Genomic DNA, 18358 nt, shown 5'->3' with positions numbered 1-18358 from the left:
GTTACAGGTAGTTAACAGATTTCAGACCTACTTTGTCTGAAAAAAGTGCAGTAATGGCAAAGTTGAATCTACTGATAAAGGGTTAGAAAAGCCTTTCCCAGAACAATTAAAGAATTCAATCGAAGAAAAATGTTCCCTCTGGAACAGGTATCAAATAATTCCTAGGGCCGGGCACGGTGGCGCACACTTGTAATCCCAGAATTTGGGAGCTAAGACAGGAGGATTGAGGTTCGAGGACAGTCTCAGCTATTCAGTGAGGCCCTTTGCAACTCAGTGAGACCTTGTTCCAAAATAAGGATAAAAAACAGGGCTGGGAATGTAGTTTGGAGGTAGAATGCCCCTGAGTTCAATCCCCAGTCCTGAAAAGAAAAAAAAGAAAAAAATCTAAGAAAATTTTTGCCAAGCTATATCCCTGTTAGGTTGAAAAGAGAGTTAGGGAGTTTAGGAGGGAGGTAAAAACACCAACCGGGTTATCAGGGATCGTTGCTTTATTGGGCCCCAATCCCAGTACCCCTCGAGAGTCAGCCGGCCGTGGGGGAAGGGACCGATGGGCCTTGCGTGTGGAGGGTTGCGCATAGTCCTGATCGGCTGAGTCACGTGGTGGATCGGAGGCACCGGTGTTTTATAGGCATGCTGACTCTCTTGTGACGTCTGTAGTCTCGTGATGTTTGGAGTCTCAAGGCACCTGGAGTCTCGCAATATCTCCACTTCTGGCTCCCGGGGTTCTCTTCCTGTTCCCGCTGACCTCACTCGGGGGAGAGACCCAATTTATCAATCCCAAGCCCTATTTTATCTTTATTTGGAAACAAGGTCTTGCAAGATTGATGAAAAGTCTCACTACTTGCTGAGACTGTTCTCTAACAATCCTCCTATTTTAGCCTCCTAAGTACTGGGATTATATTATACACCACTATGCCTGGCTTGTCATTTTGTTTTATTTATATATTATTTATTTATTCATTTATTTTATTTTATTTTTTTATTTATTTTTATTTATTTATTTTTTATTGGTGTACTGTATTCATACATCATAGTGGGATACAAACTTTTGTAGACATACATGCACACATCGCTCAGTCAGCCCCCACCCGATCCCCACCCCATTCTCTCCCCATCCCTCCCTCCCATGCTTGGCTTAGTGGTTGATATCTAGTATTATAGCAATTTATCCAAAATTAAAAATGATAATCTCACATAACAGTTTCATTTGTCTGATACCAAGCTTTTGATGACTTAAAGATAACATTTCAATATTTCTTTTTGCTTTCTTTCCTACCAGAGAATATTTTTTTTCTATTTTTTCTAGGTGAAACTATCATATATTTATATATTTATTTTTCAGAAAAAAAATCTATCCTAATATGGAATATGGACTCTAGATACCCAAAACGATCTTGAAAAAGAACAAAGCTAGAAGATATATATTTTCTGATTTCAAACCATATAAAGCTACAATAATTGAAACAGTATAGTACTATTCTAAAGGCAGATATATAAACCTTTGGAGTTAAATAAAAGCCTAGAGCTAAATTCTTCCCTATATTGTCAAGTTATTTTTGACAAGGTTTCCACGAACATTTGGTGGTGGAAATAATAATCTTTTAATTAAATATTGTTGAAAAATAATAATTACATGGAAAAGAATAAAATTGGACCCTTACCTAATCCCATATACAAATATTAACTCAAAATAGGTAAAATACCTAAATATAAATCTTGAGACTATAAACTTTTAGGAGAAAATCTGGGTCATAAAACCTCACAACATTGAAATTGGCAGTGATTTCTTGGATATGATTTCAATGGCACAGGCAACAGAAGAGTATACAAACTCCCTAAAAAATAAAAAAAAAATTGTATATCCAAAGACAATGTAAACAGAGTTAAAAGTTACTAATAGAATGGGATAAAATATTTGCAAATGCTATATCCGAAGGTATATTAATATTCCAACTAGAAATCCTAACAATTAACAACAATAAAGGCAAACAATACCATTTAGAGATAGGTAAAAGACTAACATAAATAATGAATCTCCACAGATAACCAATCTTAGTTGTCTGTTGGATGGAAAATCTTGTTTCTCTGGTTCTGGTGTGTGTTACCTATTTCTTCTTTGTAGTTAATCTCTTTGAGTATTTTCTCTAGTGCTGGTTTTGAAGACATAAATTCCTTCAGTTTCTGTTTGTCATGGAAGCTTCTTATTTCTCCATCTAATTTGATAGAAAGTTTTGCTGGGTAGGAAATTTTTGGCTGGAAGTTGTTTTCTTTCAGAGTTTGGAATATGTTACTCCAAGCCCTTCTGGCTCTCATGACTTGGTTTGGGAAGTCTGGAGTGATTCTAATTGGTTTGCCTCTGAATGTCACTTGGTCCTTTGTTTTTGTTGCCTTTAAGATTCTCTGCTTGGCTTCCACATTGGTCATTTTGACAATTATGTGGCGTGGGGATCCTCTTCGCCGATCCTGTCTAAAGGGAGTTCTATAAGTTTCCTGGACCTGTGTATCAACCTCTTGCTCTATGTATGGAAAATTTTCTGCTATTATTTCCTTGAAGAGATTGTTGATCCCTTTGGTTTCACTTTCTTTTCCCTCCTCTATTCCAATTATTCTTAGGTTAGCTCTCTTAAAATTTGCCCATATTTCTTCAATATCAGATTCCTGCTGTCGGATATTTTTTCCTAGATTAGAAACTATGCGTTCATTTTTGGAATGATCATCTTCTAAGAGCGAGATTCTGTTCTCCATGTGGTCTAATTGGTTGTTTGTGCTTTGAATTGAGGCCTTTACTTCATTAATTGCATCCTTTATCTCTTTTTGGCTCTGAGTTCTTTTCGAAGCACCTCTATTATTTCTACAGTTATTTTCCTGATTTGATCTTCTAGAAATCTCTGATTTTCTGTTTTATCGGGTTCTGATGTTGTGGGGTTGTGGGCATTCATTGCTCCAGTATTATTCCTCTTTCCCATGATTTCAGAAGTTTGTGCCTTCTCTGGGTTCTTCCCTTGGGTCACTATGACTTCACTTAAGGTGCTCTGGATATCGAGTCAGTAGTATCTCAGACCCCACTACTCCTTTACTGGGTTGTATCACAGAGTCTCCGACCCAGAGAGTCGATAGAGGCTGCTTTAGACTGTGGGGGGTGCCAGGTTGCACATTCTCCTATGGTGTGATATCTCTGCCACCGCCACTCCCCCACTGGGTCAAGTCCCAGGGAGTACAGTACTGGGATTTCTCCTTTGTGGCCCACAATTTGACTCACTGTTCTTGAGTACGCAGATGTAGCTGTACTGGACTCGGTGAATTCTCTGCTGCTGCCGCCGGTGGCAATATGGCGTCGCTGCTACACCCTTGGCTGTGAGGCTGGCGTATTTCTTCTTGGTTTTGAGTTCCACTCTGAATCCCTGCAGCATATGCTGAGCTCAGCCACTGGGAGCTTTAGATGCTCCCTGCGCCGAGAAATCCCGCCTGGCTGTTCCGCAGCGACTCACCTCAGCTTGCTGTAGCCGTCTGGTGAACTCGCCGCTGCCGCCGGCAGTAAAGCGCTGCTGCCGCGTCCTCGGGCGTGAGGCTGGTGTATCTCCTCTGTGGCTCTGAGCTCTGTTCTCAGTCCGCTTTCTCTCTGGAGCCTGGTGATTTTTTTTGTTTGTTTCTCTGGTGATGGTGTTTTCTGGCTATGAAAGGCGCTGATTTTGTGGTAATGGAGATTGGTTGTTAGCGGGGCTCTTAAGCCCCGCTCTTCTCGGTCGCCATCTTCCCAGAAGTCTATTCATTCATTTTTGAGGTACCAGGAGTTAAACCCAGGGGCATTCTACCTCCGAGCTACATCCCCAGCCCTATTTTCATTCTTTTTTTTTTTTTTTTTTTGCGGGTCTGGGGATGGAACCCAGGGGCATTCGACCTCCAAGCTACATCCCCTACCCTATTTTTTATTTTTTATTTTGAAACCGGGTCTCTCTGAATTGCAGAGGGCCTCACTAAGTAGCTGAGGCTGTTCGCGAACTGTGATCCTCCAGGTCTCAGCCTCCCGAATGCTGGGATTACAAGTGTGCGCCACCACGCCCGGCTCTTTTTTTTTTTTTTTAAAAAGGGTCTCACCAAGTTGCGGAGGGCCTAAGTAGCTGAGGCTGCCCACGAACCTTGATGCTCCTGTCTCAGCCTCCCCAAGTACTGTGATTACAAGCATGCACCACCACACCCAGTTTAATCTTTATTTTATTTTATTTTATTTTGTGGTACTAAAGGTGGAACCCAGAGGCTTTTCTATCTCCGGCTATACTCCCAGACCTATTTTTATACTTTATTTGGAAACAGGGTCTCACTAAGTTGCTGAGAGCCTCACTAAGTAGCTGAGTCTGGCTTCGAACCTGTGCCATCCTCCTGTCTCCGCCTCCCAAGCACTTGGAGGCTGAGATGAGATCCGCAGGTTCAAGGACAGCCTAAGTAAGTAGCAAGACTCTCAACAACCTAGTGAGATCCTGTTTCAAAACATAAAAGGGGCAAGCCAGGCTTGGTGGCACACACTTGTAATCCCAGCATTCGGGAGGCTGAGACAGGAGGATTGTGGTTTGCGGACAGCCTCAGCTACTTTGGCCCTTTGCAACTTGGTGAGACCCTGGCTCAAAATAAAGGGTAAAAAACAGGGCTGGGGGTGTAGCTTGGAGGTAGAATGCCCCTGGTACTGAAAAAAAAAAAAATCCTAGGAAAATTTTCTCCAAGCTATATCCCAAGCCCTATTTTATTTTTATTTGGAAACAAAGTCTTGCTAGATTGATAAAAAGCCTCACTACTTGCTGACACTGTCCTCTAACAATCCTCCTATTTTAGCCTCCTAAGTACTGGGATTATAAGTGTGCACCACCATGCCAGACTATGTTAACCCTTTTTCTTTCTTTCTTACTTGCTGGTCTGGGGATGGAAGCCAGGAGCATTCGACCTCTGAGCTACACCCGCTGCCCTATTTTTTTTAATTCTTTATTTTGAGACAGGGTCTCACCAAGTTGCAGAGGGCCTCACTAATTAGCTGAGACTGTCCACGAACCATGATCCTCTGGTCTCAGCCTCCCAAATGCTGGGATTACAAGCATGCACGGCCAAACCAGCTCCAGTCTTTTTATTTTTTTAAACAGGGTCTCACTGAGTTGAGAAGGGCCTCGCTAAGTAGCTCAAGCTGTCCATGAACTGTGAGCCTCCGGTCTGCCTCCCCAATGCTTGGATTACAAGTGTACGCCACCATGACCGGCCTCTAAAAAGGTTGTTTTTTTTTCTTTTTTTTTTTTTTTTGTGGTACTGGGGATGGAACCCAGGGGCATTCTACCTCCAAGCTATACCCTCAGCCCTATTTTTTAATCTTTATTTTAAAACCAGGTCTCACTGAGTTGCAAAGGGCCTCACTAAGTAGCTAAGGCTGTCCACGAACCGTGATCCTTGCGGATCAGCCTTCTGAATGCTGGAATTACAAGTGTGCATCACCACGCCCAATTTAAATTTGAGCCTATATGGTGGCATGTACCTGTAATCCCAAACTTGGGAGGCTGAGACAAGAGAGCCGCAGGTTCAAGAACAGCCTCAGTAAGTAGCAATACTCTCAGCAACCTAGTAAGATCTTGTTTCAAAAAATAAAGGGCCAAGCCAGGCATGGCGGTGCATGCTTGTAATACCAACATTTGAAAGGCTGAGACCAGAGAGAGGATCCTGGTTCGCAGACAGCCTCAGCTACTTAGTGAGGCCCTTTGCAACTCAGTGAGACCCTGTTTCAAAACAAAGAATAAAAAATAGGGCAGGGTGTGTAGCTCAGAGGTCGAATGCCCCTGGGTTCCACACCCACCAAAAAAGAAAAAGAAATAAAATAAAATAAAGGGTCAAGCTGGGCTTGGTGATACACACTTGTAATCCCAGCTCTTGGGAGTCTGAGACAGGAGGATCCCACAGGTTCGAAGCCAGCCTCAACTACTTAGGCTCTCAGGAACTTAGTGAGAATCTGTTTCCAAATAAAACAGAAAATAGGTCTAGGAGTGTAGCCCAGTGGTAGAAAGCCCCTGGGTTCTACCCCCAGTGCCCCAAAATAAAATAAAATAAAATAAAGATAAAATAAAGGAGCAAGTTGGGCTTGGTGGTGCATGCTTGTAATCCCAGCATTCAGGAGGCTGAGATAGGAGGATCTCGGTTCATGGACAGCCTCAGCTACTTAGGCCCTTTGCAACTCAGTGAGACCTTGTCTCAAAATAAAGAATAACAAAACAGGGCTGGGGGTGTAGCTCAGAGGTAGAATACCCCTGGGTTCTATTTCCAGTAACACACACACACACACACACACACACACACACACACACACACAAAGGCCTGGGTGTAGTAGGAAGATGCCCCTGGTTCAATTCCCAATAACACACACACATACCAAAAAAAAAAAAAAAATCCAATTGGGAGGTTAAGATAGGAGAATTACAGCTTCAAGGACAGCCTCAGCAATGTAGTGAGGCTCTCAGCAATTTACTGAGACCTTGTGTTAAAACAAAATTAAATAAAAAGGACGGGTAAGACTTGGAGGTACAACGGCCCTGGGTTTAATCCCCTATACTACAAAATAAGTAAATAAAAGTTTTAAATTGAAGTAGGTGTATTCCCTTACTTGTTCATGCCCAGGCCATGTCTGTTCATTAATACCCCCTAATTAATAGACTGTCATATGTGGCTTAATTAAGAAATAAAATCAGACATCCCTCTCAGGTTCTATTTTATGATAAGACAGCTGTATAAACCTTCCTGAAACAGTCGGCCTCCGTGTGGCTTGGCCTCGTTAGTCTACATCCCCTTAATGAACTCTAATTAAGCCTCCTCCAGTGTCCTCAGAGGGTGCGGGCAGATGGACGCTCTTAGATTTCCTTTGCAGCCTTCTGTGCCCAGGTGCTTAGGGTATGCTGCGGCCACACACGATGCCAGGTTTAAGAGGTGCGAAGGAGACCTGACGATTCCATGCTCTCTAAGCAGGCTGCGTGGCTGCGGGTCTGTTCCTCAGTGTCTTCAGCCTGGAACCCAGGGCGGTAAGGCAGCCACCCACAGAACATGCCGGGTGCCCTGGGAGGAGCAGCCCCTGTCCAGAAGTGAGGGCATTGCCCTGCCCACACCAGTCTGGTGGCCACAACCGCACTCCAGTGTGCAAGGAGTGGAGCTGAGCCGTGTGCTCCAGCGGGAGGCGTGTGCTGGCTTCTCATAGCTGTATAGCGTCCCTCACTCCAGCAGGCAGTTTTCTGTCGGTCTGTTTGTTTTCTGCTTACAAATATAAGCAACTGGTGAGCGTGACGGTGCACGCCTGTGATCCCAGTACCTAGGAGGCTGAGGCAGGAGGATCACAGGTTCAAAGTTAGCCTAAGCAACTTAGTGAGACCCTGTTTCCAAATTTAAAAAAAAAAATGAAATAGGGCTGAGAGTGTAGCCCGGAGGTAGAATGCCCCTGGATTCCACCCTCAGTAACATACACACACACACGCGCGCACACACACACACACACACACACTAATAATAATAATAATACCCTAGTTTATGTTATAGGGAAGTAGGGTGTAAGTTTAGTGGAAAATGTACTTTATGAAAGTTAACACTCCACCGGGCATGGTGGTGCACGCTTGTAATCCCCACGCTTGGGAGGCGGAGACAGGAGGATCGCGCAGGTTCAAAGCCAGCCGCGCTGGCCTAAGAGACCCATTTTCCAAATAAAGATAGGTCTGGAAGTGTAGCCCGGAGGTAGAAGGGTTTCCAGGAACCCCAGTACCACAAAAAAAAAAAAAAAAAAGAAAGAAAGAAAGAAAAAAGAAAGTTAACATTCCTATCCGGGAGATCTAGGAGGTCGCTAAATCGCTAAATGCCATTAACTGTCAGCTACTTTATGCCAAAGGAAGGTCTGAGCTAGATCTGCAGCACATCACAGCTCTAAACATGCATCGTGGACCCGGGTTTCTTCACTCACTTGCTCCTTGCTTCTCTTGCACAGGGGTCATGGCTCAAGTTGCAATGTCCACCCTACCCGCGGAAGACGAGGAGTCCTCGGAGAGCAGGATGGTAGTGACCTTCCTCATGTCTGCTCTGGAGTCCATGGTGAGACGGTCTGTGGTTCTGCCACACATTCCTACTTGAACTGGATAGGATTAGGCCTGTGGAGAAGGTTGACTGGTTTTTATAAACCAATAAATATAGCCAGGCGTGGTGGCGCACACTTGTAATCCCTGCACTTGGGAGGCTGAGAGAGGAGGATTGCACAGGTTCAAAGCCAGCCTCAGCTACTTAGTGAGGCTCTCAGCAACTTAGTGAGACTCTGTTTCCAAATAAAGTATAAAAAATAGTTCTGGGAGTATAGCCCGGAAATAGTAGAAGAGCCCCTGGGTTCCACCCCCAGTACCACAAAAAATAAAATAAACCAATAAATGTATGACGTTCATTTTTATTTTTTTGCGGTACTGGGGATGGACACAGTGGCATTCTACCTCTGAGCTATACCCCCAGCCCTACTTTTTTTTTTTCTTGCTTTTATTTTATTTTATTTTTTAATTTATTTTTATTGGTGCACTGTAATCATATATCACATTGGAATACAAGACTTGAGAGGATATACAAGCACACATCATCCAATTAGCCCTCATCCGCTCCCTATCCCATTCCCTCCCCCTCCCTCAATCCCATATTTGTTTGGTGATTAACTTTGATATATTTGTTTATGTACCTCCTGAGTTTTAAAGAGGCTCCATCCTCCCCTATTCCATACCCTCTGATTGGTCACCTTAATTATTTCACTATAGGGCCCTTTCATTAGCTCGACCTCTTCCTGTTGCCCCTTTCCTCCTAGTTATTAGTGATTAGGAGAAGCATCTGGTTTTTATTTTCTGCGATTATTTCTCTGTGCATGCCGTGTTGCAAGTACCGATCCCACTCTTGACAGCCCCAGTAGTGGCCTGGCTACCCGGTGGACTGATCCAGACCTCGCTGGCTCAAGCAGCAGCCTTGCCTCATGGGAGGCCCCGATTCTGGCCTCGCTGGCCCCCACACTGGCCTAACCCCTCGGAAGGCTCCGATCCCGGCCTCGGTGGCTCCAGCACCGGCCTAGCCTCAAGGCAGGCTCTGTCCCAGCCTCACTGACCCTGGCACCAGCCTAACCCCTCAACAGACTCCTATCCTGGCCTTGGAGGCCCTAGCACCGGCCTTGCCTCACGGCAGGCTCCAATCCTGCCTTGTTGGCCCTGGCACCAGCCTAACCCCTTGGCAGGCTCCAATCCCAGCCTCGGAGGCCTCAGTAGCTGCCTTGCCTCAAGGCAGGCTCCGATACCGGCCACTGGCCCCAGCACTGGCACCGGCCTACCCCTCGGCAGGCTTCAGTCCCAGCCTTGGAGGCCCCAGCACCAGCCTTGCTTCAGAGCAGGCTCCGATGCCGACTGCTGGCCCCGGCACCGGCCTACCCCTCAGCAGGCTCCAATCCCGGCCTCGGAGGCCCCAGCACTGGCCTTGCCTCATGGCAGGCTCTGATCCTGGCCTCTCTGGCCCCGGCACCGGCCTAACCCCTCAGCAGGCTCTGATCCCGGCCTCAGAAGCCTTAGTAGCGGTCATGCCTCTCACCGCAGGCTCCAATCCCAGCCTCACTGGCCCCGGCACTGGTCTAACCTCTCAGCAGGCTCGAATCAAGGCCTCGGAGGCGCCAGCATCGGCCTTGCCTCACGGCAGGCTCCGCTCCCGACTGCTGGCCCCAGCACTGGCCTAACCCCTCGGCAGGCTTCAATCCTGGCCTCGGAGGCCCTGGCACTGGCCTTGCCTCACAGAAGGCTCTGATCCCAGCCTCGCTGGCCCCGGCACTGGCCTACCCCTTGTCAGCTCCAATCCAGGACTCAAGGGCCCCAGCACTGGCCTTGCCTCACGGCAGACTTTGATCCCGGCCTCGCTTGCCCTGCCAATGGCCTAACCCCTCGGCAGGCTCTGATTTTGGCCTCAGAGGCCTTAGTAGCAGCCGTGCCTCACGGCAGGCTCCGATCCCGGCCTCACTGGCCCAGGCACCAGCCTTACCGGTAACCTCGGCAGGATCCAATCCTGGCCTCGGAGGCACCGGCATCGGCCTTGCCTCACGGCAGGCTCTGATCCTGGCCTCGCTAGCCTCGGCACCGGCCTAACCCCTCAGCAGGCTCTGATCCCGGCCTGGCCTCAGACCTTAGTAGCAGCTGTGCCTCATGGCAAGCTCCGATCCCGGCCTCCTTACCCCTCGGCAGGCTCCAATCCAGGCCTCGGAGGCCCCAGCACCGGCCTTGCCTCATGGCAGGCTCTGCTCCCAGATTCACTGGGCCCAGCACTGGCCTAACCCCTCAGCAAGCTCCGATCCCAGCCTCGGAGGCCCCAACACCAGCCTTACCTCATGGTAGGCTCCGATCCCAGCCTTGCTGGCCCCAGCACTGGCCTACCCTCTCATCAGGCTCCAATCCCAGCCTCGGAGGCCCCAGCTCCAGCCTTGCCTCACGGCAGGATCTGATCCCGGCCTCTCTGGCCCTGGCACTAGCCTACCCCTCGGCAGGCTCCAATCTAGGCCTTGAGGGCCCCAGCACTGGCCTTGCCTCACGGCAGACTCCGATCCCAGATTCACTGGCTCTGGCAATGGCCTAACCCTTTGGCAGGCTCTGATCCTGGCCTCAGAGGGCTTAGTAGCTGCCGTGCCTCATGGAAGGCTCCGATCCCGGCCTCGCTGGCCCTGGCACCAGCCTTACCCCTTGGCAGGATCCAATCCTGGCCTCGGAGGCCCTGGCACTGGCCTTGCCTCACGGCAGGCTCTGCTCCCAGACTCGCTGGTCCCGGCACCGGCCTAACCCCTCGGCAGGCTCCGATCCTGGCCTTGGAGGCCCCAATACCAGCCTTGCCTCATGGCAGGCTCCAATCCCAGCCTCGCTGGCCCCGGCACTGGCCTACCCTCTCAGCAGGCTCCAGTCCCAGCCTTGGAGGCCTTAGTAGTGGCCGTGCCTCATGGTAGGCTTTGATCCTGGCCTCGCTGGCCCCGGCCCTGGCCTTACCCCTCAGCAGGCTCCAATCCAGGCCTTGAGGGCAACAGCACCGGCCTTGCCTCATGGCAGACTCAGATCCCAGCCTCGCTGGCCCCAACACCGGCCTAACCCCTCGGCAGGCTCTGATCCCAGTCTCGGAGGCCTCAGTAGCGGCCTTGCCTCAAGGCAGGCTCCGATGCCGACCGCTGGCCCCGGTACTGGCCTACCCTCTCGGCAGGCTCTGATCCCGGCCTCAGAGGCCCCAGAACTGGCCTTGCCTCACGGCAGGCTCTGCTCCCAGACTCGCTGGCCCCAGCACCGGCCTACCCTCTCGGCAGGCTCCGATCCTGGCCTCAGAGGCCTTAGTTGTGGCCGTGCCTCATGGCAGGCCCTGATCCTGGCCTCACTGGCCCCGGCACCGGCCTTACCCCTAGGCAGGCTCCAATCCAGGCCTCGGATGCCCCAGCATGGCAGGCTCTGATTCCGACCTTGCTGACCCCGGCACCAGCCTAACCCCTTGAAAGGCTCCGTTCCTGGCCTTGGAGGCCCCAGCACCGGCCTTGCCTCACGGCAGGCTCCAATCCCGGCCTCGCTGGCCCTGGCACTGGACTATCCCTCGGAAGTCTCCGATTCTAGCCTCAGAGGCCCCAGTGCTGGCCTTGCCTCATGGCAGGCTCCAATACCAGCCTCGCTGGCCCCGGCACCAGCCTAACCCCTCGGCAGGCTCCGATCCTGGCCTCAGAGGCCCCAGCACCGGCCTTGCCTTGTGGCAGGCTCCAATTCCGGCCTCGCTGGCCCCGGCACCAGCCTAACCCCTTTGCAGGCTCCGATCCTGGCCTCAGAGGCCCCAGCACCGTCCTTGCCTCAGAGCAGGCTCCGATCCCAGCCTCGCTGGCCCTGGCACCGGGCTAACCCCTCGGCAGTCTCCAATCCTGGCCTCGGAGGCCTTAGTAGCGGCCGTGCCTCACGGCAGGCCCCAATCCCGGCCTCACTGGCCCTGGTACTGGCCTTACCCCTAGGCAGGCTCCAATCCAGGCCTTGGAGGCCCCAGCACGGTAGGCTCTGATTCCGACCTTGCTGACCCTGGCACAAGCCTAACCCCTCAGCAGTCTCCGATCCCGGCCTCGGAGGCCCCAGCACCAGCCTTGCTTCACGGCAGGCTCCAATCCTGGCCTTGCTGGCCCCGGCACCGGTCTAACCCCTCGGCAGGCTCCGATCCCATTTTTGAAGGCCCCAGCACTGGCCTTGCCTCATGGCAGGCTCTGATCCCGGCTTCACTGGCCCCAGCACCAGCCTAACCCCTCGGCAGGCTCCGATCCCGGCCTCGGAGGCCCCAGCACTGACCCTTCCTCACGGCAGGCTCCAATCCGAGCACCCTCTTCACCCAGCAGATTGTCCCACATTCCTGAGGGTGCATGGTGGTAGCATTCTGCCTCTGGGGTTATTACTTCAAAAGTTCCAGGTGTAATGTATCAGATCTCTACCTCCCCTGAGTACTGGCCACTGCCATTGCCACTGCCTCCATCATTTCAAATCTTTCCCAAGCTCTTTTTCCACTCTGAATGTTGTCCAGTGTTCCTAAGCATGTGCAACGGTAGAATTCATCATTTCGTGTAATTTCTCCAAAAAATAAGGTTGGTAGGATCAGATTTCTGCCTCTTCTGAATACAAGTCTCCACTGCCATCATGGTGACCGCTTCCAACACCGCCTTCCTCCTAGGTCTCTGCTAAACTCTCTCCTTACAGGTGATGTCCAGGATTCTTAAGAATGTAGAGAAGAAGCAGTCCTCCTTTGCGGGGAATTTTTCCAAAAGTTCCAGTTCATTTGGATAAGTTTTATATGCATCTCCAGTATCCTGGCATCCGCCACGGCCTTCTTGACCCCTCTCCGATATTTTTCTTTTCTTTTTTTTCTTTTTCTTTTCCTTTTTTTTTTTTTAATAAGAGAAGACAGTATGTGTGGTTTGAGGAGGTTGTGGGATCAGGCACTCAGTAGCACTGCGGCCCAGGCCCGGTTCTTCTGGGGTCCTGCGTGCCCCATGCGACCCCTGCCCAGGACCCAGGGTCCTGTGGCCTGGGCCCCGCTTCTTCCGGGGGTCCAGTGTGCCTCGCACGACCCCGCCTGCGGCCCAGGGTCCTGGGACCCGGGACCCGGTTTCTCCAGGGGTCCAGCGTGCTCCCTCAGCCCTACTTTTTATTCTGTGTGTGTGTGTGTGGTACTGGGGTTCCTGGAAACCCTTCTACCTCCAGGCTTCACTCCCAGACCTATTTTATATTTTATTTGGAAACAGGGTCTCTTTAAGCCAGCATGGCTGGCTTTGAACCTGCGCGATCCTTTTGTCTCTGCCTCCCAAGTGCGGAGATTACAAGCGTGCACCACCACGCCCAGCTATTCTTTATTTTGAAACAGGGTCTCAGTAAGTTGCAGAGGGCCTCGCGAAGTAGCTGAGGCTGACTGGAAACTTTTGAGCCTCTTTTCTCAGCCTCCCAAGTAGTGGGATTATAAGCGTGTCCCACCACGCCCGGCTCCGGCGTCGCTTTTGACATTGACCTGTTTCTCTGTCCTGTGCTTACAAATATAACCCAGCCAACTATGGATGCAGAATTGTAACTCCAGTGTGTATATTTTGTCTGAATAAGGGTATTCTTTTTTTTTTTTTTTTTTTTTTACGGGTATGGAACCCAGAGGCATTCTACCTCTGAGCGACACCCCCTTCCCTCTTTTTATATTCTTTTTTTTTTTTTTTCATTTTTTTTTTAATTTATTTTTTAAATTGGTGCATTGTAGTCATATATCAATCACATTGGAGTACAAGACTTGAGAGGATATACAAGCACACATCATCCAATTAGCCCTCCTCCAGCCCCCATCCCATTCCCTCCCCCTCCCTCCATCCCACACTTCTTTGGTGATTTACTTTGATACATTTGTTTATGTACCTCCTGCATTTTAAAGAGGCTCCGTCCTCCAGTATTACATACCCTCTGATTGGTCACTTTAGTTGCTTCACTATAGGGCCCTTTCTATAGCTCAACCTCTTCCTGTTGCCCTTTTCCTCCTAGTTATTGCTGATTAAGAGAAGCATCTGATTTATATTTTCTGTGATGTTTCTCTGTGCATGCTGCGTTGCAAGTACCAATCCCACTCTTGATGGTCCCAGTAGTGGCCTGGCTACTCAGTGGACTGATCCAGACCTCGCTGGCTCACGCAGCGGCCTTGCCTCATGGGAGGACCCAGTTCTGGTCTCGCTGGCCCCTGAACCGGTCAAACCCCTAAGCTGGCTTTGGTCCCGACCTTGGAGGCCACAGGAGTGAACTTGCCTCACGCCAGGCTCCGAAGCTGGCCATTGGCCCCTGCACCGGTCTAACCCCTTGGCAGGATTCCAATCCTGGCCTCGGAGGCCCCAACACTGGTAATGCCTCACGGCAGGCTCCGAAGCTGGCCATTGGCCCCTGCACCGGTCTAACCCCTTGGCAGGATTCCAATCCTGGCCTCGGAGGCCCCAACACTGGTAATGCCTCACGGCAGGCTCTGATGCCGGCCTCGCTGGCCCCAGCACCGGCCTAACCCCTCAGCACGCTCCGATCCCGGCCTCGGAGGCCCCAGCACTGGTCATGCCTCACGGCAGGCTCCGCTGCCGGCCTCGTTGGCCCCAGCACTGGCCTAACCCCTCGGCAGGCTCTTATCCTGGCCTCGAGGCCCCAGTACCGGCCTTGCCTCACGGCAGGCTCCGATGCCGGCCTCACTGGCCCCAGCAGCGGCCTAACCCCTCGGCAGGCTCCGATCCCGGCCTCAGAGGCCCCAGTACCGGCCTTGCCTCACGGCAGGCTCCGATGCCGGCCTCGCTGGCCCCAGCACCGGCCTAACCCCTCGGCAGGCTCTTGTCCTGGCCTCGGAGGCCCCAGTACCGGCCTTGCCTCACGGCAGGCTCCGATGCCGGCCTCGCTGGCCCCAGCAGCGGCCTAACCCCTCGGCAGGCTCCGATCCCGGCCTCGGAGGCCCCAGCACTGGTCATGCCTCAAGGCAGGCTCCGATGCCGGCCTCGCTGGCCCCAGCACCGGCCTAACCCCTTGGCAGGCGCTTATCCTGGCCTCGGAGGCCCCAGTACCGGCCTTGCCTCACGGCAGGCTCCGATGCCGGCCTCGCTGGCCCCAGCACCAGCCTAACCCCTCGGCATGCTCCGATCCCGGCCTCGGAGGCCCCAGTACCGGCCTTGCCTCAAGGCAGGCTCCGATGCCGGCCTCACTGGCCCCAGCACTGGCCTAACCCCTCGGCAGGCTCTTATCCTGGCCTCGGAGGCCCCAGTACCGGCCTTGCCTCACGGTGGGCTCCGATGCCGGTCTCGCTGGCCCCAGCACCGGCCTAACCCCTCGGCATGCTCCGATCCCGGCCTCGGAGGCCCCAGCACTGGTCATGCCTCACGGCAGGCTCCGCTGCCGGCCTCGTTGGCCCCAGCACCGGCCTAACCCCTCGGCAAGCTCTTATCCTGGCCTCGGAGGCCCCAGTACCGGCCTTGCCTCACAGCAGGCTCCGATGCCGGCCTCGCTGGCCCCAGCACCGGCCTAACCCCTCAGCAGGCTCTTATCCTGGCCTCGGAGGCCCCAGTACCGGCCTTGCCTCACGGCAGGCTCCGATGCCGGCCTCACTGGCCCCAGCAGCGGCCTAACCCCTCGGCAGGCTCCGATGCCGGCCTCAGAGGCCCCAGTACCGGCCTTGCCTCAAGGCAGGCTCCGATGCCGGCCTCGCTGGCCCCAGCACCGGCCTAACCCCTCGGCAGGCTCTTGTCCTGGCCTCGGAGGCCCCAGTACCGGCCTTGCCTCAAGGCAGGCTCCGATGCCGGCCTCGCTGGCCCCAGCAGCGGCCTAACCCCTCGGCATGCTCCGATCCTGGCCTCGGAGGCCCCAGCACCGGTCATGCCTCAAGGCAGGCTCCGATGCCGGCCTCGCTGGCCCCAGCACTGGCCTAACCCCTCAGCAGGCTCTTATCCTGGCCTCGGAGGCCCCAGCACCGGCCTTGCCTCACGGCAGGCTCCGATGCCGGCCTCACTGGCCCCAGCAGCGGCCTAACCCCTCGGCAGGCTCCGATCCCAGCCTCGGAGGCCCCAGTACCGGCCTTGCCTCAAGGCAGGCTCCGATGCCGGCCTCGCTGGCCCCAGCACCGGCCTAGCCCCTCGGCAGGCTCTTATCCTGGCCTCGGAGGCCCCAGTACCGGCCTTGCCTCAAGGCAGGCTCCGATGCCGGCCTCGCTGGCCCCAGCACCGGCCTAACCCCTCGGCATGCTCCGATCCCGGCCTCGGAGGCCCCAGCACTGGTCATGCCTCACGGCAGGCTCCGCTGCCGGCCTCGTTGGCCCCAGCACCGGCCTAACCCCTCGGCAAGCTCTTATCCTGGCCTCGGAGGCCCCAGTACCGGCCTTGCCTCACAGCAGGCTCCGATGCCGGCCTCGCTGGCCCCAGCACCGGCCTAACCCCTCAGCAGGCTCTTATCCTGGCCTCGGAGGCCCCAGTACCGGCCTTGCCTCACGGCAGGCTCCGATGCCGGCCTCGCTGGCCCCAGCAGCGGCCTAACCCCTCGGCAGGCTCCGATCCCGGCCTCAGAGGCCCCAGTACCGGCCTTGCCTCAAGGCAGGCTCCGATGCCGGCCTCGCTGGCCCCAGCACCGGCCTAACCCCTCGGCAGGCTCTTGTCCTGGCCTCGGAGGCCCCAGTACCGGCCCTGCCTCAAGGCAGGCTCCGATGCCGGCCTCGCTGGCCCCAGCAGCGGCCTAACCCCTCGGCATGCTCCGATCCTGGCCTCGGAGGCCCCAGCACTGGTCATGCCTCAAGGCAGGCTCCGATGCCGGCCTCGCTGGCCCCAGCACCGGCCTAACCCCTCAGCAGGCTCTTATCCTGGCCTCGGAGGCCCCAGCACCGGCCTTGCCTCACGGCAGGCTCCGATGCCGGCCTCACTGGCCCCAGCAGCGGCCTAACCCCTCGGCAGGCTCCGATCCCAGCCTCGGAGGCCCCAGTACCGGCCTTGCCTCACGGCAGGCTCCGATGCTGGCCTCGCTGGCCCCAGCAGCGGCCTAACCCCTCGGCAGGCTCCGATCCCGGCCTCGGAGGCCCCAGCACTGGTCATGCCTCAAGGCAGGCTCCGATGCCGGCCTTGCTGGCCCCAGCACCGGCCTAACCCCTCAGCAGGCTCTTGTCCTGGCCTCGGAGGCCCCAGTACCGGCCTTGCCTCAAGGCAGGCTCTGATGCCGGCCTCGCTGGCCCCAGTACCGGCCTAACCCCTCGGCATGCTCCGATCCTGGCCTCGGAGGCCCCAGCACTGGTCATGCCTCAAGGCAGGCTCCAATGCCGGCCTCGCTGGCCCCAGCACCGGCCTAACCCCTCAGCAGGCTCTTATCCTGGCCTCGGAGGCCCCAGCACCGGCCTTGCCTCACGGCAGGCTCCGATGCCGGCCTCACTGGCCCCAGCAGCGGCCTAACCCCTCGGCAGGCTCCGATCCCGGCCTCAGAGGCCCCAGTACCGGCCTTGCCTCAAGGCAGGCTCCGATGCCGGCCTCGCTGGCCCCAGCAGCGGCCTAACCCCTCGGCAGGCTCCGATCCCGGCCTCAGAGGCCCCAGCACTGGTCATGCCTCAAGGCAGGCTCCGATGCCGGCCTTGCTGGCCCCAGCACCGGCCTAACCCCTCAGCAGGCTCTTGTCCTGGCCTCGGAGGCCCCAGTACCGGCCTTGCCTCAAGGCAGGCTCCGATGCCGGCCTCGCTGGCCCCAGCAGCAGCCTAACCCCTCGGCATGCTCCGATCCTGGCCTCGGAGGCCCCAGCACTGGTCATGCCTCAAGGCAGGCTCCGATGCCGGCCTCCCTGGCCCCAGCACCGGCCTAACCCCTCAGCAGGCTCTTATCCTGGCCTCGGAGGCCCCAGCACCGGCCTAACCCCTCGGCAGGCTCTTATCCTGGCCTCGGAGGCCCCAGTACCGGCTTTGCTTCACGGCAGGCTCCGATGCCGGCCTCACTGACCCCAGCACCGGCCTAACCCCTCAGCAAGTTCCGGACCCGACCTCGGAGGCCCTAGCACAAGCCTTGCATCATGGCAGGCTCCAATGCCGGCCTCGCTGGCCCCAGCATCAGTCTAACCCCTCTGCAGGTTCCAATCCCGGCCACGGAGGCCTCAGTAGTGGCCTTGCCTCACAGCAAGCTCCGATGTCGGCCACTGGCCCCGGCGCCCGCCTAACCCCTCAGCAGGTTCCGATCACTGTCTCTGTGGTTAGTATTTCAAAGGATCCAGTTGTAATGTATCAGATCTCTGCCTCCCCCGAATATTGGCCACTGGCATTGCCACTGCCTCCACCGTTTCAAATCCTTCCCAGGCTCTTTTTC

The 18358-nt window shown here is 54.3% G+C and overlaps 1 protein-coding gene across 1 annotated transcript in view; it reads left to right on the top strand.

Annotated features, from left to right (window-relative positions):
• Nucleotides 1-7989: 7989 nt before the first annotated feature.
• Nucleotides 7990-18358, top strand: part of LOC308268772 (general transcription factor II-I repeat domain-containing protein 2B-like) — a gene marked incomplete at its 5' end in the record, with an annotated part of 47227 nt that continues 36858 nt past the window's right edge. The window contains one exon of the mRNA XM_080703880.1: nt 7990-8088. Coding sequence (XP_080560006.1) covers nt 7990-8088 — 99 coding nt within the window. The remainder of the gene's footprint in view (nt 8089-18358) is intronic.

Source organism: Muscardinus avellanarius, assembly GCF_963383645.1.
Source record: "Muscardinus avellanarius genome assembly, chromosome: 10".
NCBI lineage: Eukaryota > Metazoa > Chordata > Mammalia > Rodentia > Gliridae > Muscardinus > Muscardinus avellanarius.
This window is presented reverse-complemented; position numbering and strand designations above follow the sequence as displayed.